Source organism: Stomoxys calcitrans, chromosome 4 (genome assembly GCF_963082655.1).
Source record: "Stomoxys calcitrans chromosome 4, idStoCalc2.1, whole genome shotgun sequence".
NCBI classification, from domain to species: Eukaryota; Metazoa; Arthropoda; class Insecta; order Diptera; family Muscidae; genus Stomoxys; species Stomoxys calcitrans.
This window is the reverse complement of record NC_081555.1, coordinates 2,790,794-2,818,303: the sequence shown is the minus strand read 5'-3', so window position 1 is coordinate 2,818,303 and position 27,510 is coordinate 2,790,794. Positions and strand designations below refer to the sequence as shown.

Below are 27,510 nucleotides of genomic sequence, written 5' to 3'. Positions count from 1 at the left end.
CATGCCCCATTTGTTTGAGAACACATGATTGCTTTTGCAATCAATAAAGATTTGTGCACTCACTTCTGTTTTGTCCAACTAAGATGGTTAATTTTGTCTAGTAAATGCTGAAATCTAAATCGTAAACTTAATAAATAGACAACATATTTTTTAATAAAGAAATTCATCAAAATATCGCAGAACTTTTTTCCCATTTCCAAATAGAATTTTCGTTAAAAAATTTTAAAATACATACCTTTGAGATCTTTTGAAAATAATTTCAAATATTATTATATAAAGTCAAAAAATTATATAGCAATTATATAAAAAATGGATTCACCACACATTATACCTGATTATGGACCGATTCGGACCATAAATGTAATGGATATATGAAAGACTGAGCATTTATAATAGAAAAAATTGGACCCTTTAATGGCTTAAGAAGTTAACCTGAAGTTCGTCGATTTATATAAAAACTCCATCTAAATATAGGCTGATTTGGTCCATACAAATTTAGTCGTCAGAGTGATTTATAAAGATATGACATTTTTTTCTTTTATTGGAATAACGTTTGTTCATGGCAACTCTAACCCAAGCAAACAAAGCTTTCGTTCCCGACTCATAAACAATTCCAAGAATGAGGGGTTTCGAAGTTTTTATTATGCCCCTGGCGCCATGGCATGATGTATCAGTATATTGGTTTCTTACTCATGCTATCATATTATTTACAATTTTGTGAGCGTTTAAATGCACAGGGTAAATGTGGAAAAGGGTTGATTTGCCAATGTCATGCACACGAAAATCTATAAATTAGGGTTCAGATGGTTATTATTATATTTTTTGTTTGAAGCTTTTTGAATAAAAAACAATGTGCTGAGGCAAAATACGTGTATACCTAATAAAAGACATTGAAAGCATAGAAAATAATCCTAGGTCAGTCTGTAATGAAAAACCACATAGGATATTTGATATTTTTAACAATTCTTTAAGTTCTCTGATTGTGCACAATTATTTGCTCCCTTTTTGAATTCATTAAATTTATTTAAATAAACTACATATTACTCTAGTATCGACAAAGTATCGTTCCAGTGGGAAAAGCTAATCAGTGGTATAGGAGAAGATAGCCTCTATATCTTATTGATTCCAGAATGTTATTCTTAACACGGGAGATTTTCTAGGAAAAGAATAAATTCTTTTTATATGTTCGAAGGAAGCATTATATAATTGGTTTAATAGAATACATTATTTAACAATGTTGTAGTTGGAATGAATTTTAAAACAAATGTATTTTGATACAGTATCACTATTATAATTTTATAAAAAATGTAAATATATACCCCCGAAACACATTAAATAATTTACTCTGCTAGGTGTAAAAATAGCAAAAAATCTCATTTATTGTTAAATATAATACTAAGGATTTTTAACACCATTATGACTTTGGAAAATTTTGCTTTTTTTAGGAGGCAAGAAATTATTCGGGAGATCGGGCTATATGCCAATTTACCCGAATATGGTTAAATTTATGATGTATTTGGCATACATGTGACGGCTTTAAAAAAATGCCAGCAAAATCAGGTCATAGAAACGCCTTTTATTAGCCAATCAAAAAAACTAAAAATGGTACATGGTCCAAGTACCTATAAAAAAGTTTTACCTGAAGAATTCAATTCTCAATATTTGTTTTGCTAAGAAACGTCTTTCATTTTACACAACGCAAGACAATCTAAACCAGGTACTTTTTTTGACGCGACAAGGCGGCAACAACGAATAACGTAATTCCAAAATGAAGAAAAATTGTCACTCACAAAAACAAGATTCCAACTTCATTTGATATGGTTTTGCACTTGGTAATCAATGAGTGTTTTTTTTTCAAATGAAATTCACCTCTTTTTTGTTATACAGTGACACATATATGTCTACATCGCTTTTCAAAAATTGCATTTACGTAAACTGAACGTAACGTAATTAGGATAAGATTTTACACTAAAATTGTAAACTAATTATATTACTGGAAACTATGGTAAAAAAATTTGGCAACAAGAGATGTTTGGTAGAAAAACTTTTTCGTTCAAAAAAATTCTTTCCGTAAAACGAGTTTTTTCAGTGGTATGTAGACTTTTCTGTGCCACTGTATGTATCTTCTAAAACGCAATCGTACGTATAACGAATTATATTATGTACTCCAAATGTAATACATTCGTCATTTTCCCACTGGGATATTTTCTATTTCAAAACTTTTTTCCGAATTTGATTTTTCTCTCACATTCTCTTTACAGACATTTCACATTCCCCTACCAAAGACTTTAATAAATTATCAACACCGATAGACTTAGCAGAAATCACAGCAATAACAACTACAACAAAGGTAAACAAATATGCAACAGCTACACCGGCAACAGCGATTAAAGCCACAACAACATCGTCAGCAGCAGCTACAGCAGGAAAAACAACAACGGCAATAACTATAACGTCGCCCAATAAAGAAAAAAAAGCAAAATCGTTTGGAGGTCAATATACAGCAATCGCAGCAACAAGAACGGACGCAGTACCAACATCAGCTCAAACTACACCATCGCCATCACCAGCAGCAACAGTTAATACCAAAGAAGAACAAACACAAGAAGAAGAGGAAGAAGCAGAGATCAGTCGACAAGACATCACAATGGAGGAAGAATATTTGGAAAAATCTAAAAAGACCAAAGAATATGCCCACAGCAGCAGCAATCCCACAAAAATAATGAAAACCCTGATAGGAGAGGAAGACGAAGATGTTCATAACAATATTACAACGTCTTCGGCCATTAAACATCAACATCAGCAACAACAACAAACGGCAACTCGTTTAACGGGTTCTTCTTCATACAACAATACCAACACGACTAGCTCTTCTCTACTCAGCAAGAGAGAAATTATAAGCAGTAGTAGTAGTAGTAGTAGTGTGGAGAGAGAGCAGAGCTATCAACAACAATACCATAACATAACTGGAGCAAACAATTCTTCGGCAAATCAGTCGTCGAGTAAATGCGAGAGTGAACGAGTATGTGCGGCGGACAACAACAGTGCTTCTTCATCAGTGGTGACCGTAGTGAAAATATCACAAAAATTAAAAGACAATCAATTTATTAAAAACGAACAACAATACAAAACAAAAATAATTAAACCACTAAAAAACTTAAGTGTCGTCACATCATCTGTTAACCTAAACTCATCGTCGGATTTTAAGTCCCCCACCAAGACTGCCGCAGGAATTTCAGCTTCTTCATCATCCAACTGTGCAATTAAAAAGAAAATGGTGGCCATGCAAGAAATGAAGAAGTCCACATGTAGTGCCACCAACAATGCCTCAGCAAATAGTCGCAACAGTCGTGTTGGTGGTGTCACATCCTCTAATGATTTGGACTCAAATGAGGATTTGAGCTATGGCCCGGGCATTGTATCGAAACTTCGTTGCCGCTACTTGAGCTTAGCTCTGCGTGAGTCCATGGAACAACAAAGGCTAAACAAAGATCTTTTAAGGCGTTCTACCAGTCTAAACAATTTGTTAGATGATGATGATCCCGCCGAAGAGGATGATGATGAAGAAGAAGAGGAAGACAATGTTGGTAATGTAGGGGTTGGCGATGATGAGGGACAACACCCAAAGATAACGACTGAAAATTTCTCGCAGAAAAAAACCGGTATATTGAAAAATTCGTGCTCCTCGCAGGAGAAACGTTTTGCTCAGGGTTCAAACGGAGTGGGTGTAACATTTACCGAAACCTCCTCGTTCAGTAAGCGGTCGCGCCATTTAAAACGTGGTAATGATTCGTTAAAACGCGCTCGGTCCGTTGAAGCATTGCTCAGTGAAAAATCACCTTGGCAGGGTCAACGATCAAACGCCGCATCAACATGTGTGACCATAGAGGATAAAATACAAAATGCTCGTGAACGCTTGCATCAAGGCACCGATCACATGCCTCCTAAGCGTTTAACTTCAATCATAGATGACACTGAAAGGCCCCCACCTGATTTGGTTAAACAAACTTTGAAGATGTTTGAGGCCACCGCCAATCGTCGTCCTAGGTGCACCAATCGTTCCAACTCCAAGGGCGATGTGGCCAGCAAAGTGGAAGCATTTAAAAATATAATAAAAGACCAAAAGCCGGTGGTGAACTATCCCAAACCTGTTAGCCCCACTAAAAAACTAAACACTCCAAATGTAGTGAAATCAAGTTTGAAATCGTCTACCCAAGCATCTGATCTATTGCATTCCCCCTTAGGTCGCAAGACAATGGCTGCAGCCAATTTGGATAAATCAGCAGCAACCGCAAATACCCTGTCTGAACATACTCCAGATATCATACCACGACAGAAAATTCAATCTGAAAGAGAACTGAGCAAAGAGAAATATACAATGGGCATAAATAAAGAGAAATTCTTGAATTCGTTAATGGAACCGTCTCCCCCCACCACAAATGTGTTGGATTCCCCATTTAAGAGTAGTGCCAAAGAGAAATTCTTCTCATCCATGGTGGATTCGCCAATATCTTCTCTTTCGAAAGACTTTGACAAATTGAAATTAAGCGATAACAATAGCAGCTCAACACCAACAGGAAAAGGCGATAACTTGGCGCGCAATGGTGGAACAACCCGAGGCAGCGGTGGAGGTGTGGATGGGTGTGCTAGTGTTAGTAGTGGTGGTGGTGTCGATGACGCATTCCACGGCGACGATCAAAACACAACCGAAGAACTGAATACAAATGAATTCAGCTCTCTTAAAGGCGAAAACGATAAGATTAAGCAGCAACAAGTCAACAATGAAATACAATCGAACTCCAACGCCACCGCCACCGCCGACGCCGTTATCAATACCGCTGTCTCTCAGGCACACGAAGCGACCGTTAAGGCTCATGGTGCACACAGCAGTAGCGATTTAAGTGACGGTGAAGACGACGGCGAGTACGGTATACCAACGACAAAACGTATAACACGTACTGCGTTGGATAATATAGCCAAAGCCGGGACCACACAACAATTTAAGTTCTCCACCACCACCACCCATTCCTCAGCTCCCATCAATAGCACTTCCACCACCGCCACCACTCTGGCGGGTAAACAGATCGGTGTTATAAGGCCACTATTAAATACCTCAACAACGTCAGCGTCACCAACTAATAATACAATACAAAAAGTGTTAACCACAGACTTGAACATGGAGACTCTGAAACATTCCACACCCTCGCCCTCGCTTACTTCGCGGGAAATTGAGAAAAATCGCATAAATGATTTGAAAAAATCATCCTCCACCTCGTCAATGTCTCCATCGTCATCTCCCTCAACTAGTCTAGAGAATGTGATTAAAGCCACCAATGCCACCACCAACAGCAGCAGCAGCAGCAACACATCATCGACCGCCTCATCAGCATCCGGTTACACCGAAGTGGATACGGTCATAAGTGCCACAAACAATCCCCTTTTTGCAATGCGTAAACGCCGCCAAAACCCGCCCGCACCACCAGCTGAACAAACCTCAATGGTCTTCAATTTCTCAAATCGCAAGGAAGTGCCCGATTATATCGAGAGCGATGGAGTTATATTTAGACGCAAACGCGAATTGCCAAAGGTAAGTTTGAAATTTTGAAATACACACGCACTTTTTTCAATCGAGTGTTTCTTTTAATTAAATTCAATTCTATTAGTCGCATCAGCTGCGAACAATTCAAATACTCTGATGAGAGAAGTTGAAAAAAAAAAATATTGTGTCATCAAATCAAGCTATTTTTATTTTTCTAAACAAAAACAATAGAGAACGCCATACAATTGGAAAAATGTTATTAACACATTTCACTGCAACTTACACGAAACCTAATGAAGTGAGAATTGCAAAACAAATGAAAAATTGTTACAGTGGAGTAGCAAAAGTGCAGGGGAAAAGTTAAACGCTTCAAGTAGGAATTCAAAAATATCGACATGCGAAATTCCTTTGTTAACGGAAAAAGGTAGGCTATTGTAGGCACAGAAAGCTAATTGATTTTTTGGTCTAATATTCAAACAATTAAGAAAAGAGCGAGTTTGTTTTTAGCGAAAACTTCTTTCTCTGTGTATGCACACAGACAATATATGTATGCATAGAAAAGTAATTAGAAATAAAACGTTTTGAAAGCCATTTTGTCCCCAATTTGTTTTTAATACTTTTTTTGATAAACAAATGCCACCTGAAAGTACACTAATGATGCGAAGTTTATATACACAATAACATATAATGTTTGCTTATGTAAAACATACGTTTACCAGTTTTGTTTTGTAATATGTTAAAAACAATGGAATGTATTCCACATTTGCCATATTTATTCTCAGCTCATTTATGCTTTTAAAGCAATTGTATGAAAATATATTAAGATAAACGTATTATATGAAGTTTTTTTTGTTGTTACGTATTATAAAAATTAATCCATTAGCGCATGACCCTCGATTCTCTTGTCCGATTTTGATGCAAAATCATAAATTCATAGATTAGAGCATTTATATTGACGTAGCAAACTTTTTAGATTTTTATTTTTTTACAAAAAAAAAATTAAAAAAAGACTTTTAACAATTTTTGGGAAAAATAAAAAAACAAAGTAAACCACGCATTCTCTTAATATTTTGTGACCATTTAGGGAAGAAAAGTGGATTTAAATAAGTTAGGTTTGGTAAGAGTGACAGTCTTTTACAGACTCACTTAGACAATTTTAATTTTATTTTTTATTATTTTTTGATACCACAGTAGCGACAGACCATGGCTATTGGCGGGAATTGAACCCACGACCCCTGCACTGGTAATCCAAGCACGCTACCAACTCGGGTACCAGGGCGCCATTTTAATAACTTTGACATAAAATCGAACCTGATGGCGACTCACTTAGACAATTTTAGGTCCATTGTGATACCACAATGGACCTAGCGACAGACCAAGGCTTCTGGCGGGAATCGAACCCACGACCCCTGCACTGGTAATCCAAACACGCTACCAACTCGGCTACCGGGACGCCATTTTAATAACTTTGACATAAAATCGCACCTGTAGAAACCATCAAATCCAACAAGACACTTAAACGGTTTCCAGGAATCTCAATCCTGAAAATTTTTACAACATTTTTTATTTGTTTATTTTTTATATTAAAAATTGCAGACATTCGTCAAGCCAATTTTCCCCCAAGACATGACTTGTCTGACGGTCCTAACTCGCGCTGGAATTTTTCTAAGACTATTTTTGGGTGTTTTTCTACCCATTCGTCGTCAATGGGTTAATTTGCTAACACTTAGGTGCAAATTGTGCCAAATGTAAAATATTGTGAATTAATTGCTGAATCGAACAAAGAACTTCAGGGGTTTTTTGAATTTAAAATTAATGTTAGGTAATTTTGGACAAATTTCTTAAAAATAAGTAACGTGTGAAATATTTTAACTTTTACTCCAGTAGTTTTAAAAACGTTCGCACCCCACTAATTATTGATTCATATGTTTTACGCATACTTTCTATGGCTAGTGTATGTATGTATATTATACTACACTCTTAACGCAGCAACGATGATAATAGTCTTTTTTTAATAAAACAAATGCAGAACTGTAGATAACAATATTCAAAGTATATACAAATACTCCATACATTTTCCTATTTATACGAATGTTTGTGTAGTATGAGTAGTCCATTACTGATAACAGAATATAGGTAAAACAGAAAAAATCAGTTATAATAAAAAAGAAAAATAATTATACATTTATAGTTCTCTGAACTCGTAATTTAATAAGACTATATATACATACTACATTAATCGCACAATAAGGGGAGTTAGTCAAGGAAGATCAAAAAATACAATTTCATTCGATTAACGAAGGACTAAAAAATAAACTTAAAGGGCTATGAAAGCAATAGTTTTCTTTGACAGATGTCAAATGTTTTTTGATTTTATATTTTTAAAAGCTACATTTATTTAGTTTATGTATGTGGCGTATAATGAATGAATGCTGTTGTAGAGAAATGAGTATCAATCATACGCAACTCGGTACAAAAATAATTCATCTTACAATGGTTATCTTAGGTGAAAATATGTTTTTAGTAAAACAAAATAACAGCAAGAAAACTGCACAACCTTTGTAGAACTCGAACTGCAGGTATAGCCAAACAGTAGGGACATCTCCTTTTATTACAAATAAAAAAAAATAATTAAAAAAAAAGAAAAATATAGGGCATATCCGACTATATTACATCCTACACCATTTGTAACACTCGAACTATAGTTATGGACAAAAAATACGGTCACTTTCCTCTATTCCAAGTAAAGTGTAAAAAATGTGTTTATTTCAAATAATCCGAAATATTATTTTTTTGTAACCATGTTTATTATACTTATAAAAACCCAAAAAATCCTTGTAAGAACATAAAAAACTAAAATTATGAAGTCCTTTATCTTTACATCACCGGGACATTGACTCCACCAATAGCCTACAGGTTGCCTTTGGTAAAGAGAGCCAAGTATTTTGATTTTTTCTTTAAATCGCGAAATTGTGCTGATCATGTCAATACCTTTACGCCGCCATTTTTAAATTACAGTTTAACAATACCCGAAGTATGTTTTAAGTCATTGTGTAGGTAAAAACCCCATTTCAGGGCATTTTCCATTCAGCGTAAGGTAACATTATTAAAGAATTTAATCCATATTTCCCATACCATACCAAGAAAAACATCCCCATTAATTATGTTTCCTCTGCAATGTTTGTCGCCCTTATTACATATTTCTTTGTTTTTTTGGACATCTAACGCATTGTCTGTCATCACTTCCAATCAAATTAATTTTGGATTCATCTGACCATAGATATCGACTCTTGCTAATTTATGTGAGATTTGGCAAACTCTATAAGGTTTTGCCGATGTCGCTTGACCAATAACGGGATTTTCCTGGGCGATCTTTCAAACAAATAATTTTCCACTAGGCGGCGTCTTACAGTTCTTTCCAAATTTCGAGCTCTAACCCGCTCCCAGATCTATATGGGTCCCAACTTCACAACAAATTGATGTGGTTAGAATCTATTACGAAAGTTTTTCGGAGTCTACCTATTGTGAAACTATTATTTTTTTCCTTCAAGGCGTTGAAAAAAAAATTTAATGGCCCTTTTAGACGGCACATCATGATCGTACTCATTGTGTATACATGTTGATTACAGGTTTTGCCAAAAACGGTACATCGATTTTTTCTTTTCTGCGATTTTATTTAATTTTTCATATTTTACTTCTAATTTCTTAACCTTATTTGTCACAGAACATGTTTTTCAATATCTGTCAATGTATGACTACACATTTCTTTGTAAACGGTAGTCGATAGACGTCATTCATCGAAAAAATCAAATAATTTTGATTTTTCAGCCATGACTGATAGTTATGTGTACATGTGACGCATACAACTTTGTTTTCACCAATACTATTACAATGACCATACATCAGATGTGCCATGTAAACTCAGCATAAATAAATATGCACATGAACTTCCTAATGGCCCTTTAAGACGGCACATCATGATCGTACTGATCGTGTATACGTGTTGATTGCAGGTTGTCGTATCATCGCATTAGAAGAAATTCAGCTTGATTCTTCGTGCTGTCGTCTATAAGGTGGCGTCTATTTTGCAGCTATTCTAGAGATTGAAGTTATCAATAAATAAGTATTTTCGGATATCGGCATCGAATTTTGTCTATTTTGCCGTAAATAAAAAATCGATTACTATATCGGGGATTTAAAAAATCAATTAAGCGCCATTTTGAGGCCAAATACCCCACCGTGCATCGTAGAGGTCTCGAGCAGTTACCTTCGATATCGTAAAATCGGGATATCGAAGATAAAGATATAAAAATTAATTTTGAGACCTCAAAAACAAATGGAATCACCAACGTGGATTCGGCTAAAAATTTTCACAAATGAAATTAGTTGTAGGTACTTTACGTACCGCATATCTGCCAAATGAGCCAAGAATAAACGTTGTAACAGATCACTACGTGCTTCCAGGGGCTCAAAAAGTAAAATCGGGATATCGGTTTATAGGAGGCGAACACTTGATTATACATACACTGATTCGGATCGAACTTACAATGGAAGTCATAACAAAATACTTCCTGCAAAACTACAGCCAAATCGGACAAATTTGATACATCTAGAGCCTCAAGAAGTCAACCAATTAATATGGGAGCTATATCCAAACATGAACTGATATGGACCATTTGCAATCTCCATCGGTCTACATCAATAAGAAGTATATGTACAAAATTACAAGTGAATGTCTTCATTCTTTCGACCACCATTGTTATTTCGAAAGACGAAGGGATGGACGGACTTGGCTGGATCGGGCTTGTCAAGACGATCAAGAATTTTTGTATAAACTTTTGGAGTCGCAGATCAATATTTCGAGAATGACTTAATTAGAATATTAAAATATCCCAACAATTAAAGAAAAACAGGTTGCAGAAGAAACAAGAACTTTCACTTATTCCGTAATAAAATTTAGTTATATTTACATTGGGCCCAATGGAAAGTTAAGACTCCACTTAATCTGTCTCCTTTCTTGGACCTTCTTTCATTTAAATTCTTATAGTTGGCTTGAGGGTTATGGAGACCATTTCATTTATTTATTTCTCTTTTTTTCTTAAAGTACACAAACTAAGTAAGAATTAATTATCTCCATTACTATAAATTGCAATTGTAGGAATAATAAAGTAAATCAAATTTCAAAATGATATTCAAACAAAGAACCACAACAAACGGCCCATTTTTAAAAATAAAAAAAAATAAATTTGAGCCTTATGAAGTTCTGAAACAAAGCAAGCGGGAAAGATGATTACAGACTGTAAACATGGTATTTTATTTTCTGTTATACGGAAGTCACTTAGTGACGCAATTATATTTCAATTCCGATAAAAAGAAATCCATCGAAGGCAGTGGCATTTCGAAAATGTTTGTGCTTTGCCGAAAAAATATGTCATTATATGGTCCATATAAAAGGAAAGGCAACAAGAAAAAAAAATACAATAAAAATAATAAACAAACAAGCGTATTTAGTCATCCATATATGACTATCAATCGTCATTCGAACCCGAAAGAAAGAAAAGTACAATGAATGATTACTCTGCTGGCCCGAAGTCACACTACGCGAGGATTGTTTTGTTTCATTTATGCGTTGAGTTTATTAATAACTAATAATCTTTAAAATATTGGCTGATAAATGTTCTGCGTTTGGTCGTCTAGAAAACATGGTCGTCTTTCTATGCATACTTTTATTAAAATTTTTATGTCGGTATTTTATAGGGGAAATATTGAGTGCCTTTTATTGTTTAAAAGAACGGTTTCGATATTTCATTGTATTATCTTGGTTAGAGTGGACAGATAAGTCATACGTTTAACAAAAATATTTTTTAATGAAATTTGTTCAAAAAATGTCTACATGTGTTCACACAATCGCCAGCAGAAATCGATGAAATAAGAAATGTGGCCTGCAATAAAACACAGTGTTTTGAAAAAAGATTAGGTCTCTTACTAATAGAGGCACTTAAATAAATTGTTGGACAAACTCGAAGAAATTTGTAGTTACCTAAAAACAATCAATAGCTACCAAGAATGCTCTAAGTAGCCCTTATATTGTTCAACAACTCTTTCAGTGCTTTGTAAGATATAACTCTTATATACAGTTTTACCTTCTCTTTCTTCTCTTCAAAGTTGAAGTTTTCAATACAATTTGTGCAAACTTTGTGGTGGATTTCGACAATACCAAGAATGATGAACCCGTAAACAGTTCTAGAATGAGAATAGCGAGAATCGAGAATATACAACAACAAGAACAACAAAGTATCAACCAAAAGTAACAAAAATATGAAGAATTTATTTATGCTGCCATTTGTTGTTGCCTGTATGGGGCGCGACTATATACATATGCAACGAAAGCAAAGTAAAGCACAACGGTCGCAGCAACTCTGCTGGCTGCTTCTTTTTTTGTTTAGTGCTGTTGATGTTATTTCTTTTAGGAACAGGTTTTATTGTTGTTGCTGTTAAAGTTCTGTTGAAAAAAGAGAGACATGAAAAGAAGCAGGCAGTCGAGTCAGTTCAAAGCACAACAAATCATACGAAATGGGAAACCATTTTTTATGATGTGGTATGCCTGAGTTTAAGACGGACAACTATTGACAGTGGAATGGAATTATAAGAATTAATTAAAAATATTTCTTCTATAAGCACCAACTACGTTCTTATAAGTTTCCCGTGCGGAGCTTCCATGCTACTTCCCCATAGGACGCCTCTCCGGGTCGTGGATAGGAGAAAGCTCGGCAGATATGACGGGTAACGCAAAAATAAAATATGCAAGGTGAACCAAAAAGTTAGTACAATCAGGGGGTGTCCTGCTTGCACGGATAAGAATACAATGGGACCGTGGTGGGCAGGTGGCGCTCGCTGTTGTTTTTAAGATTTACCATCAAAAAATGGCCGGCACTAGGTACCAAAGCGATGGCTTTGGATTACAGAAACAACAAGAAATAATGGGACTGACAACTGGATTTAAAACACACTTTATGATTGGAACATGGAACGTCACAAGTTTCCCAGAATCATCGAGAAGAACGAGATGTCAAACTACAACCTACCTATCCTCGGTTTAAGTGAAGTACGATGGTCGAGATCCGGAACTATGGATCTTTAAGGTGGCTACCACTTCATTTTTTCAGGCAATGAAATCCACCGAATATATGGGGTCGGCAAAACGAGCTCTTCTACCATACAATGATTTGACATGAGCGCATCATGACGGCAAGAATGAATTCAAAATTCCGAAAAATATCTATTGTACAATGCTACGCGCCACCGAATCTGATGACGATGAAACAAAAGATCAATTCTATTCCCAACTCGGTTCAGTGACACGCTCTAAGAGAAATCAACTTGTTATGGGGATTTAAATGTCAAAGTGGGCAATAACAACAATAATCTACAATCAATTGTGGGAATGCAAGGACTTGACTTTTACGCAACAAACCGGCTCTTTTTTTGAGGCACAAAATTCCCCCATAAAAATATACACAAATATACTAGGGAATCACCTAATGGAAACACCCGTAACCAAATTGACCACGTACTTATCAGCAAACTCTTCCTGGGTTCGCTATTGGATGTCAAACTAGACGTGGAACCGACATCGACAGTTACCACATGCTCTTAGTAGCCACTCTACGACTACGCCCAGCCGTCGTGAAAAGGTTTCAAACAAAAAGCACCAAGAACAACCTCTTTCACCTAAAAAATCCCAGAAACAGTGCGCGAATACACGACAGCATTAACCGAGAAGCGACAAAATACCTCCCAGAAATGGACCGACATAACAGCAGCATGTACGGAGACGGCAACCTCTATCTGAGGCATTGCTAGACGATCCCAGGAACCATGAATAAACAACGAAACTATAAAGGAAATAAAACACCGGAAACGTCTACGCAACGCTCTGCTACAGGCAAAATAAATTTAACAAAAATCAAAATCAGCCGGTCCTGTGAACTGTATCAGTATGGATCTGTAGCTCTGTAAGTGAAAATCGGGAAAAACATATACAAACATATGGGAGCTACATCTAAAACATATGGGAGCTACATCTAAAATAAAATTTTGTGAGTATCAGTTGATAAATTACCACAAATTACCACTGACGAAGATATATCTGGGAGGTATATTCAAATCTGAACCGGCTTCATCTCTAGGCCAAAAAAAGTCCTGTGCCAAATTCTATGATGAACGAACGAAAATTGCGACCTATACACAAATTAACATGGACAGACAGACAGACGGACGGAAATAGCTAAATGAAAATCAGAAAATGATGCTGTGCCGACCCGTATAATTATCAATAGATCTAATTCTCTGTCTCTTCTGGGTTTCATCACAGTAGCGGTGTGGGACGTATAAATGGAAATGGAAAATAGGGCGTATAAATGGAAATGGAAATAAACACTATTTTTAATTTTAAAAGCTAATGTTTTCATATCTTGCGAATATCTCAATAAGGGACAAGAGAATTTTTTCTCAAAAAACTCAATGATAAGAGGCCCGTCTTCCTTCTTTATCTGACCTCATGGCTCAGAGCGACATATGTATACATGGCCAAAATTGTGAACAATGTTTTAATGCTTTTATTGGTATTCAGACTTAATTGTTTCTATATTTGCGTCCAAAGTGCTTGCCGAGATTGAGATCTTTCGAATAAGCGCGCATAAAACTTACATTAGTAAAAATTAAATAATTTCCTTGATATACTCTATAAATTAAAGTCGCTGTGTTTAAGAGACAGAACTTATCTTATCGAATTTCGATCATTTATTTCGTAAATGATAATTTCTCATTGTCCTTAGAAAGAAGACACAAATTAGGGAACTATTTAATATACAACCATGGAGAAGCCTATCCCAACTCATGATGGCATGCCTGACATACACATGTTTATATCTTTTTCGTTGTCCCTCTGTTAGTATATTGAAAATAAATTGACTTCGGAAAAGAACCTCGAGAAAATATGTTTCGTAAATTTCTTTTTATTTATGTAGGTCAGTTTTGATTTAAATGGGTTACGATAAGATATAACCTATCATAGATTTTGATTTATTGAGCCCTTATTAAATTTAACTGTCATTTTCATTCGGTTTTAAAGCTTGTGTGAGAGCACTCAAATAGTGTTTGGCTTTTAACATCCATATCATGTGTGGTGTAAATGTGTTCCATCAGAGATAAGAACCCAACTCATAATCGATTGAGCTGTTAATGTTTTATCACTGCATATATTAGCCAGGGCCCCGTAGCTCAGAGGTTAGCATGTCCGCCTAGGATTACCATTGCGGGGGTTATGGGGGTTCGATTGCCACTAGAGGCCTGGTCTGTCGCTACTGTGGTATCACAATGGACTAAAATAGTGCGTTCGTTTAAAATAGACTGTCGCTATAACCTAACCTAACCTATTCGTATATAATTCCTATGTAATTAGCCCTGTAAACTTCCCTTCTAAGTGATATCGCTCTGCGGCAATCCTTTTCAAACCGGTAATAAAATAGGAGATCCCTTATTGAGCTTAAACTATTGATTGAGCCTAAACATTGATATGAGAGAAGTATCCCCGCTGTTCCTTAATTCAGTGTTCATTGGCAAATTTGCAATACTCATATTTGCTATGTTTTTAATGATTCTATTCTTAGAGAACATAATTATAGCAGCTACAACATAAAACTTTCCGATTTCATGTTCTATACTTTTAAAGAGCAGAATGCCTTTGGCATTCGTGGTAAGTTGTTATTTTCTTTTCTTCCGCTCATAGAAAACCATTCTGCCATGAAGAAGACGTATGATTTAAATATGAAAACACCTTCCAAACCCAATAACTGCATTTATATATTTTGAAAAATCTAGAAGTATGCCTTTACAAAATTTTCTTCAAAAAATATGGATTTTCGATTGTATTAAAAAAAACGATTATTATACCCACCACCGAAGGAAGAGGGTCATTCCGTTTGCAACACATCGAAATATCCATTTCCGACCCTATAAAGTATATATGGTCTACATCGTCGTAAAAATCTAAGACGATCTAGCTATGTCCGTCCGTCTGTCTTTTGAAATCACGCTACAGTCTTTAAAAATATAGATATTAAGCTGAAACTTTGCACAGATTCTTTTTTTTTTGTCCATAAGCAGGTTAAGTTCGAAGATAGGCTATATAGGACTATATCTTGATATAGCCCCCATATAGACCGATCCGTCGATTTAGGGTATTAGGCCCATAAAAGCCAGATTTATTATCCGATTTTGCTGAAATTTGGGACAGTGAGTTGTGTTAGGCCCTTCGACATCCTTCTTTTTATTTTTTTGTCCGATGTCGCCGAAATTTGGGACAGTAAGTTCTGTTAGGCCCTTCGACATCCCTCTTCATTTTCGCTCATATCGGTCCAGATTTGGATATAGCTGCCATATAGACCGATCTCTCGATTTAAAGTCTTGACCCAATAAAAGGCGCATTTATAATCCGATTTCGCTGAGATTTGACACAGTAACTTACGTAAGGTTCAGATCCGTCTATATTTGGATATAGCTACCAAAAAGACCAATATTTTGTTTTACAAAACTGAACAATGACTTGTATTTATTAGACCACTCAATGTCCATGCCGAATTTGCTTCAAATCGGACCATATTGCGATATAGCTGTTATGGGGGCATAATTTACGAATTTTTCACCGGATTATGACGAAAGGTGTTTTTCATATATACCCGAGGTATTGGGTATCCGAAGTTCTGCCCGGCCGAACTTAAAGCCTTTTTACTTGTTCTTATCTCATAGAAATAGTTTATTTAAAAAAGCTGACCCTTTACTGTTCTATAGATTTTACTCTTTTATACTACATGCATTTTCTAAGTCAACTTACTTATTTGAATCTTTTCCCACCATTAAATTCTCATTTGTGTAAAAATCGAAGGGAATAACCCTGACCTAAAACAATAGTTGGATAATATCATCTAAAAATTTATAATTCTGTCATCTCATTTAAACAAATAATCGAGTCCTATTGAAAATTAAAGAAAATGATCCATAAGGCAAGCAAGGTTATTATGGCTTTAGTAAAGCCAAGCTTTTGAATACAACATTGTGCATTTACATGATAATCAGATATCGATTAATTTCGCTTAATAAACAGTAGTACAGCTTTATCAAAGTCTACGATTAATGTTCATCCATCTGTGAAAACTGTAGCTATACCACTGTTCAAACTTGCAGATGCATAAGTGTACATTTAATATGTTCGTATACAAAATTTTTTTATTCGTGTGAATGTATGGGTACGCCTTTGACAACTTCTGTTTTTGACTTTACGGATTCTTTTCATTGTTGTGTGTTATAAACCCGTCTTTTATGCTTTTATTTAGCTCTTTTTTGTGGAACAGAAACCACAATGTTTTTTCTATGGAAATAATTTATAGCCAACATTTGGGCCGAAACACGTTTTCTTTTTCTTGGCTGCATGCATACATGTGTCAACGAGACTGGGTGGCTGTAATGATGATAACAATTCTTTGATCGTAAACAAATTCTTTTTTATGTTGGCATAGCCTTTGGAAAAGTTTAATTATGTTCCAAAACCGGGTATCTTTAGAGCTAAAGCGAAAACAAGCTTGGTGTAGGCTATTTGGTGCTCGAATCGAATATCGTACGCACACACACAACCAAATCAACGAGATAATACAAAGAAAAGGTGCAACCTAATCACTGAACATGTTAGCCAAGTTTTTCTCAAAGCATTGGTTAGGTGCCTTCGCTAGGCTGTCATTACTCAGTAGGCACCACCAAGCAGTCATAAGCAGCTGTTGATATATTTTTAAAAGCACCTTTTGCTGCCAGAGCCTAAATAGCATTTTTCTGTTTGCCTTGAAGCCTACGGCAATGCATTGATTTTCGTCTTTCTTTCTCGATTTACCTATCGCCCTTTTTCATTGTTGGCTAGGTCCGTCTGTTTTTGTTTTAAATAACATTAGTTAGTTTATTGGCCTGGTCAGCAGCTTAACCGGTGGTGTAAATGACTGAAAATGAAACCAGGCTAGAAACTGCAAAAGCTTTAGCATTGCTTTTTTTAGAACAGCATGTATTTAGAGGAAGGTATGGCCGCCGAATTAAGGCTACATTATACTTGCATGTGAACTTAACCGGCCCATACAACACCACAAATGGACAATGGACAACTGGTAGATACTAATTCCCATGGCAACAGACCACAAAACCTGTCTAGAAGGAGCCAAGGTCTTTACTTTGGTGCGAGTGCAAACAGCTGCCACATTTAGCTATGTCCGGCCGGCAGACTGTCGCTTTCAGCTTGCTTGCTTGTATGCTTGCATTCAAAAGTATTCTTAGATTTCATTGTTTAAAAAAATTATAGGGCTGATTCTAGTTATCAGGTCAAAAATTATGGATACTAAAAACAAAACAAGGTAGTTACAAATTTAAATCTAGGCGCTCATTTGGATAGAAATTTAGCAACATTATGAGTCAAGTTGTTTTTTAAAATATTCGAGAAGCTTCATTCAAAATATACATTAAAAAATGCGTACCCAAAACCATGGATATTGTGAAGTATGGTTCTTTGTTTCAGCAAGTACTTGGGGCTTTGGAAATACAAGAAATAAAATTGTTGAAAGTGTGCTCAATCTTATCTTATATACCCTCCACCTTGGATAGCACTTGTCAAGTTCTCTAAACGGGTTCTCTTTTTATACAGAAACTTACCAAAGCAAAATGTGAAGTCAAAAATCCTCCTGGGTTTTTTATACCCATTACCTTAGGATGAGAGTATACTAATTACGTCTTTTCGTTTTTAATAATCGAAATATTGATCTGAGACCCAACAAAATATACACATATTCTTGACCGCCTCGAAATAATGCAAACTTTCAAGCTAAACGCTTGAAATTTTTCACAAAAACTTCTCTTTAGTGTAGTGTCGGTTGGGATTGTAAATGGGCCAAATCTGTCCATGTTGTAGCTCCCATGTAAACCGATCGCCCTAAGTGCCATGTATGACAGATGTTGAATTTCATAGGCAAAGTTACATCGGTTAATATGGGAGCTATATCTAAACCTTGATTCATTTGACCCGTTTACAACCATAACATCAATAAGTGATTTGATTAAGGAACAGGGAAAATTTGCAAAATTTTGAGCGTCTTACTTTACTTGCTCGAAAGTAACTTTTCAATAGTCGGACGGACATGGCTAGATCAACTTAAAAAGTCATGACGAACAAGAATTTATATTCCTCACCCAATGATGGAGGACTGAAAATCTGTTAAAAAAAATGCTTGCATACGATTAAGGGTTTGAAATAATTGTGCAGTGTATATGAGAAATATGAAATTATAGCTCAGATTGTTTTATTTGTTATCTAACTGAATAAGAATGTTATATTGTTCATACACATAAACACGTTAGTATGTAAAAGGTGATTTTTTAGCTATTATATTTTTGGCAACACTGGTTAAACATCTCACGCACATTTCGTGTTTGGTTCACTGTCAAAGATCTTCAGTTTGGTCTAAAATTTTACCATGAATAATGCATGCAAATTATTGAATTTTATTATTAAAATACATGCTCTGTTAAGAAAGTTCATCGTCCGTTTCTTCCATTTTACGACGAAACTTATTTTTGGCTCAATGATTATGTAAAAAGGCAGAATTGCCGATTTTGGAGTGAAGATCAGCCAGAAACTTTGCAAGAGCTACCAATGCATCCAGAAAAAGTCGCAGTTTGTTGCTTTGGTGCGGTTTATGGGCTGGTTGCATCATTGGACAGTACTTCTTCAAAGATGCTGCAAATCGAAACGTAACTGTGAATGGTGAGAGCTATCGTGAGATGATGTCCAACTTATTTTTTTGCCCAAAATGCTAGAGCTTGACTTGCATGACATGTGGTTTCAACAAGATGGGGCCACATGCCACGAACAAAGGACTTATTGAGAGGCGAGTTTGGGGAACATTTTTTTTTTCACGTTCGGGACCGGTCAATTTGCCGCCTAGATCGTCCGATTTAACGCCTTTAGACCATTTTTTTGTTGGGCTAGGTTAAAGTTCATGTCTATACAGACAAGCTCGCTTCAATTGACGCTTTGGAGGACAACATTGAAGCATTTCTTTGTGAGATATCGGCCGAAATGTTAGAAAGAGTATGCCAAAATTGGACTAAGCGGATGGACCATTTGAGACGCAGTCACTGAAAAACTTTCCTATAACTCTAAAAAATCACATTTTAGTTGGGTTTTTACTTAAAAGTTTTCGGTAACCAAAAATTTCAACTTATGTCTGGGTCTGGTCTGGTCTACTGCCAAAAAACCCTCTGAACGAACATGTAGGTCAATCAGGACAATACGACACAGAACGCCATGATTTGAATCCCGGCGTGAAAAAAAGTCTGCGTTGGTAATCCCCTAACAAATGCTGTTCGGACTCAGCATAAAAAGGGGGCCCATATCATTGAGCTAAAACTTGAATAAGTCTCCATTCTTTGATATGAGAGAAGTATCCTCTGTTTCTTAATAGAGTGTTCATGGCAAAATATGTAATGAAATATTGTTGGAAATAGAGGATGAATCTCGCGCTCAATGTAAAGTAATGTGCCTGGGAGCAGATCTACTTCCAAATCTTCCAGAACTGGCCAATAACATGGGTTTTAGACCCATGGTAAGAGTTGTTTGAGAGAAGAGAAGATGTGGGAAGAAAATATGCGCAGCGGATCGGTCTCTCCCTTCCCCAAAAACCCTGGAGCCGGCATGTGGTTCTATTAAAACAGTAAGAGATTCAGACATCTCACTCGGGGGATTTGGGATTGGGAGATATCTGAAAATTATTTCGGTGTAAAGTAGAAATCTGACATCCGAATTTGGCGTCAAGTATTGAAAATATTTCTCATACTCAAATGCGATCAGAACAATTTGTGAATGACATAATTAAGCGTAGATAACAAATGCGATATAGATCATTGCGTCAGGTTCATTAAATTTAAGAATCTCTTTATTATTTCAACAATTATAATCGTGCTAAGTTCGTCGGGCCGAATTTTATATACCCTCCAGCATGGGTGGCATACATCAAGTGCTATGCCCGGTATCTCTTTATAGGCAAATAAAGGTTAAGAGTCGCTATGCCATAGGAGCTATATCAGATTATGTACAGGTTCGGGCCATACTTGGTTTGGTTGACGCAGACCATGATAGAAGCCATTTCCCAAATGAGCCAATAGAGCATTAAGAAGTATAATCGGGAAATCGTTTTGTATGGGAGCTATATCAAAACATGGACCCATGTAGCCCATTTACAAATCCAACTAAACTAGGCTTATTTGTGCAAAATTTCAAGCGCCTAGCTTTACTCCTTTGAAAGTTAGCTTGCTTGTCACTTTTCACGAAATATATATTTTATATTTCGATGTCTTACAAACAGAATGACGAAGATAGTATACCCCCATCCCAAGGGTATAAAAAGGCAATTCAGCAAAGCTCGAACTTTACGGAAACTGTACTGGGTTTTCGGAGTAGTTTAGGATATTATTTAGTCTGACCCCGTTCGACTTTTGCCTTTCGATCTGTTATAAGATTTTCCTTTTTTTTTTGTTTGAGAAAGCAAAGCAAAAATGTCTTTTTCCATTTAAAAACATTGTATATTTTTTTCAAAACTTTCCTCTGCTTTAAAAGCCAAAACCAGACTATTATTGTACTTCCTTATTTTTATTCCTTTTTTTGTGAGAATAAATTTGTAATTAAATGCGGTGCCTTTATGTTGTTCAGTATTCTTTAAACTGCAAACAATTTCCGTGAAAAAAATGGACATCGATCATACATGTCTACTACAAATGTATAAATATGAGTACATAAGTAAGTCTATGTTGTACTTTCATGTTGTTGTTGTGTCTATGTGCCTGTTTAGTCAAACCATGTCTGTTCAATTCGTTTCGAGTTGTGTAAAGCCAAGTCTATATATTGTGTAATTTTTTAATTTATTTATGGTGTGATTGGTGTTTAGATTACGTTGCAACTACGTTCATAGCGTTTTTCTATGACACAAACGCATACAATTTTCTCTTTTCATACTCTCTGTGACGTTTCAATGCACACACATTTGAAATAGTGCCACATGTGACGAGAACCCATTGATAGGTTGTTAAAAATAGATAAATTATATTGACATGAAAGGAAGCACCTCATACAAATGTGTCATTTTTGTCTGGAGAAATTATTTTGATGGAGGGTATAAGTGGAAAATTCAGAACATGTAGAAGTAGGGAAGCAGTAATATGCATGAGATGTGTGTATTTAATAATCAGTTTTCAAATAGTGGCGCAAAAAGTGTCATTTTTTTAAAAAAAGTGGCATTTTGTTTTTGAAAAATGACACAAAAAGAGGCATATTTTTTTCGGTTTTATTAAAAAAAATACAAACAAAAAAGGTAGTAGTAACAAAAAACAGAATAAACCTTCTGTTTTTTACAGAAATAACATAAAAAAATTGTTGAAATTGGTCCAAAACTTTGCACAATACTTTATAAAAACCAAATATAAGACGTGTATAACAAACAATTCAGTTTTTTTTATAAATAATGTAAAAAGGTGTATAAAAGGTAAGTTCGATCAATCCGAATCTTAAATTCCCGCAACCGTAAATCAATCCTAGGCTTTCGGTCGAGACTTTTTGGAACCAAAAAGCTATATATCATATATATCAAATTTGGACGGACGAACAGACTTCCCAAAATCGATCTACAGAACATGTATTTGTAGGATTTTGAATAATGTGTTTTGACGAGTTGCGGTGGTTGGTATTTAAATACTTAAGTGATATATTCCACAAACACGCAAACTTTTTTTTTCGTTCAACTTAAAAATTTAAAACATGTCGAAAAATTTAAAATTTACATGCGATTTGTTGGACGACAAACGATAGATAATCGCTACATAGTTGTATTTTTGAACAAGTGGAACAAATAGATTGAAAAGTGGCGCAAAAATTTTAAAAGTATTGCATTAAGTATCAAAACAAAAAAGTGGCAACGTCAGAAAAAAGTGAAAAATTTGAGTGGCACAACGGTAACGCTGGGTCTAATTCATAAAACTTAATATAGATTTGAAGTAGGTTTATTTGACATATTTCCTTTATAGAACTATCAAAACTATTTCAAGGCTTCATAAAGTTTTGTGAATAAGGAAATTATTTTTTTCCCAGAACGGCTTTGAAAAACTCTTTCCAGCTCACCACCCCACTAAATTTACAGTGCATGACTCACTTTATAGGTATGCTGATTTTCAGGAATCAGCTGTTGAGTAAGGCATATATTCATAATCAAGAGAACTAAAACGTAACCGTTATCTTTTATGTTCTTTTTTGAACACCTAACCATCTTCTCTTTTCCCCTATTTTATGATTCAATATAAAACGTTGTATTGAAATGTTGTGAAAAGAACTCATCGATTGATTTAATCAGCATTTTTATACTGTCCTCAAATTCGTGAATCATTGTTTGTTAATTTTTTTTCTTAGTATCAATTTGTATTTTTTGTGTTGGTTAATATGTTTCAACAAAAATTCAAAGCAGAGTTTAAAGTCTATAGTGACTACGTACTGAAGATTTTTTTTTTATTTTACGCTACCTGCATTTTAACAAGCTATGCCGTATTTTGTGTGTTATTTTGCAAATCATGCTATTTACAATGTATACTTACTAGTACTTTATTTATACACATAGTTATTAGAAGGTGACGACAACAATAGTATAATTTAAACATGATTCATATCTGTAGCTGTATATCAGCCATACTAGGCGGAAGGGGCTCACAAAAAATCTATAAGCATGTGCGAATTAAATTGTAACAGATGTTCAATTCTGGTGTGCCTTTTTAATGAATTGTTTGAAAATAGCATACAGCGGTCAAAAAAAGTATTCATCATTCAATGTTTTTTTTTTAATAAGTCTACAAAAGACAATTGGAATAAAAACATATTAAACTAATGATGCAGTAGTGCTTGTGTGATATATATGTACACAATTTCATTGTTTTTAAAGAAAAAAATAGTATTTATTGGAACAAAAAGGGCCATTTTACAGCTGAACACAAAAAATTAAACAAAAAAAGTATTCATCATTGCAAAAAAACAAAAAAATAAATAACATAATTTAAAAAAATTAATACTTTGTTATTCGACCACCGCGTCTTATAACTTCTTTTAAACGGTTTGACATCGATTGGACTAATTTAGCGGTTATATTTTGGTCTATATTAGTCCATTCCTCCATTATCACCTGTTGCATTTGACTCTTGCTCGAAAAACTGCGCGTTCTCAATTTGCGTTCGAGATGTTCCCAAAGATGTTCAATTGGGTTCAAGTCGGGACTTTGAGGAGGAGTTTTAATGACTTTGGGGCAGTTATACAGCATCCACATCTTGGTATTTAAAGCAGAATGTTTGGGGTCATTATCTTGATAATATTGAAAGTTATTACCAAGCCCAAGTTTTACAGCACTATCTTTTAAATTCCTCTTTAAAATGTCAATGTAATACTTATGATCCATTACTCCATTAATAATTTCAAGATTTCCCGCTCCTGAAGCCGCCATACACCCCCAAACCATTAAACCACCTCCACCATGTTTTACAGTAGCAACTGTGTTTCGTTCATCAAGCTCTGTATTTGGTTTTCTGTACACTATGACCTTTCCATCGCACCCAAAAAGATTAAACTTGCTCTCGTCTGCAAAAATGACTGTTTTCCAAAATGATTCGGGCTGTTTTACATACATTTTTGCGAAGTTTAGCCTTTTCACTCGGTTTATTTTATTTATAAAGGGCTTCTTACGTGCAGTTCTTCCTCTGTAACTATGCCTTTTGAGTGTATTTCGAATTGTTTGTGTAGTAACTTCCTTCCCTAAATATTCCATAGTGTTTTTACGAAGAATGGTCGCATTTGTCTTCGGAGTTTTCCGAACTTGCCGCACTAGCCAACGCACATCTCCAACTGAAAGTGCTTTCGGTCGACCAGATCTTGGTTTATTGTCAACAGTTTTCGTTTCTGTCCACTTTCTGATGATGGATTGTATAGTAGATCGTGGTCTATTTAATATTTCACTGATAGTTTTTTGAGTTAAACCATTCCTGTGGTGTTTTATTATCAAAACTTTTACCTCATCAGAAACCTCGTTTTGCTTACGACCCATTTTGACAAAAACTATATTTTCAATGAAATTAAATATTTGCTGTCAAGGGCAAAGCCTCCTTTACTAAATAAAACAGAAAAGGGGGATTCCCAAATAATATTTGAATTTGACTTTGATGATAGCACATCAATGATGAATACTTTTTTTGTTCTGTTTTTGGTGTTATTATATAAAATTGCATTTTTTGCGCTAATTAAATTTATTTTTTGAATTTATTTTAAAACATATTACGAAAAATAAACTATTGCATAAAACTGCATTATTTGTTTACTTTAAATTTTCTTCAATTACCCAAAATAAGTGAATTTATTATCAATTTTGCTAATGATGAATACTTTTTTTGACCGCTGTAGTTGTTCGTGTACATTGCTTTGGAATTGCCACTTATTACCAATATGCTGTACACAAGTAAATCTCAAATAATTTGGTATTTATAATAATATAAAAGCAACTTGCAGGGCTGGTTGCAATACCACCTTATAACAGGATCTTGTAGTTGTTTTTCAAAAGTGGATTATTTAAGATAGGTATATGTGGATTTTACAACTTTTACGTTTTCCTATTGCAAATGCAAATTTGCCCATGAACATGCCATTATGGAACATGGCCAAACTTTTCACATATAAATCAGTGCTGCCCGATTCATGTTTAAGCTTAATGATAAGAGGCCTCCTTGTCATTGCCGAGTACGAAGGGCTTGCGGCAGTGCGACACCTCTTTGTGGAGAAGTTTTTACATTGATAGCATTAGAAGGGGATAACCACCGCTGAAAGTTTTTCTGATGTTCTCGCCAGGATTCTAACCCAGGCGTTCAGCGTCATAGGCGGGCATGCTAACTTCTGTGCTACCCATTTTACGTTTTCAAATATTTTGAAACCAGACATTGAATGTCATAGACTTGCTGAACTATGTGCTACGGTCCAGAATTCCCGTTTGAAAAACTCATATAACTGAATTTCTAAAATTGTTATTTGTCGTTATTACTAAAATGGTTTATTCCCGAGCTATCTTTTTTTAGAAAAGTACATACATATCTAAATTGGGACATATGTACTTATAAATCTTAACGAAGAGTTTAATATAGAAGAATATACAAAAAACAACTGGCATATGTCAGTATAAATATACATGTGCAAAAAAAAGAATTAAAAAAACTCACACCAATGTCATTAAATTTTTTCAATGGTTGAATATACATTTTTTGTAATTTGTGTAGTACACCTGTATACACATAAATTCATACGCTTGTTTTCATCATTTAAATGTGACAAGAGTAAATTATGCGTAACAGAAATCATCATAGAACCTTTTGAAATTCATGAATTGAACTGAAGGCGACCTTGTCATAATATTATTAGAACATTACCAATGCAAACATAAGCTAGAGGTTGTTTGTGTTATATGAAAAGGTTTTACAATGTGTGTCCATTGTAGTCCCATAGTTATATTCTTTAAAGGCAAACCAAAGCTTCTTGTGGGAATTAACGATAAACGAGTTAATATCCAAGTATGATATCGACTGAGCTCTCAGGTCGCTAATAGACAAATTTGATCTCTGATACAGTTCGTAACACCTCGCAACAAGCTTTATGTATCGTTTTATGGATTTTACCATCACCGAATGGTGGAGTTACATTTATTTTATCAATACCTTTGCAAAACATCGAAATATTAATTTCCGACCTTAAAAAGTATATCGGCTTTATTTACAAAACTTTATGTATATTTGAAATATTTGACAGATTTCCTATATAGAACTTTCAAAGAAATCCATTTCAAATCTACGTTAAGTTTTGTGAATAAGGCTGTATATGTATATTCATGATCCTCATAAAATTCTAAGATAATCTAGCCATATCCATCCGTCCGACTGTTAAAGTCGCGCTTAAGCCTTTAAAATTAAGATGTTGGATTGAAACTTTGCTCAGGTAATTTTTTACCATAGGCAGGTTAAGTTTAAACATGGGCTACATCGAACTATATCTTGATATAGCCCTCATTTACTGATAAAAAAAGACGTGGCAAATTCATGCATCAATAGTGTCATTATTTTGCACAGGCGTTGCTCAAAATATTGTCTACAAGTGTGATTGATTTTGTGAACGCTCGTTATTGTTTCATGCACCGACCGCTATGAAAATCATGTATATTTATACCAACCTTGTATTGAGGATATTGTAAGTAGTACCGAATTCCTAACTTAGATTTTCTTTTTCGAGGTTACTTTTTTATTGTAGTATTTAGAGCGCACAATAAGCCGATTACTGGCTTAGGTGTATGTCCATAGTGGCATGGGGCGGATAAATATCCGCATCCTCTTTTAAACCTAACCTAACTTAACCTATACCAACCTTAAGCTAAATGATTCCTAAAACATAGTTTATACATAGGCAGCTGGGGTGAAATGTGATAAGGCACTTGCAAACTCGCAATCATGTGATGGATTGAACACAGGATCGATTCTCAGCAGTACACAAAAACTTTTTGTAATCTTCATCAAATCAAAAAAACCTTTGCACTACACGTTGACAGAATGTGAGCGCCTGTGTGTGTTGATTCCCTTTTGTGAACCAATGAAGGAAATTTTTCTACGACGTGCCCAAAAAGGCGCATTTCTTTCCCGATTTCAGTGATTTTTGTTAAAGGGAGGTGCATTTGCCCCTTTGACATCCGCACCAAGTATGGTCTAGATCTAGATCGCCTAGGCCTATATGGCCGACCTTCCGATTGAAGTCTTAGACATTTATTACCCGATTT

At 35.2% G+C, this 27,510-nt stretch overlaps 1 protein-coding gene across 6 annotated transcripts in view; it reads left to right on the top strand.

Moving 5' to 3' along the window:
• Window positions 1-27,510, top strand: part of LOC106092935 (serine-rich adhesin for platelets) — a 95,546-nt gene that overhangs the window by 43,148 nt on the left and 24,888 nt on the right. For all 6 annotated transcript variants that reach the window (XM_059368169.1, XM_059368166.1, XM_059368165.1 and 3 more), the window contains exon 2: window positions 2,262-5,587. In XM_059368169.1, the coding sequence (XP_059224152.1) occupies window positions 2,262-5,587 (3,326 nt within the window). The remainder of the gene's footprint in view (window positions 1-2,261; window positions 5,588-27,510) is intronic.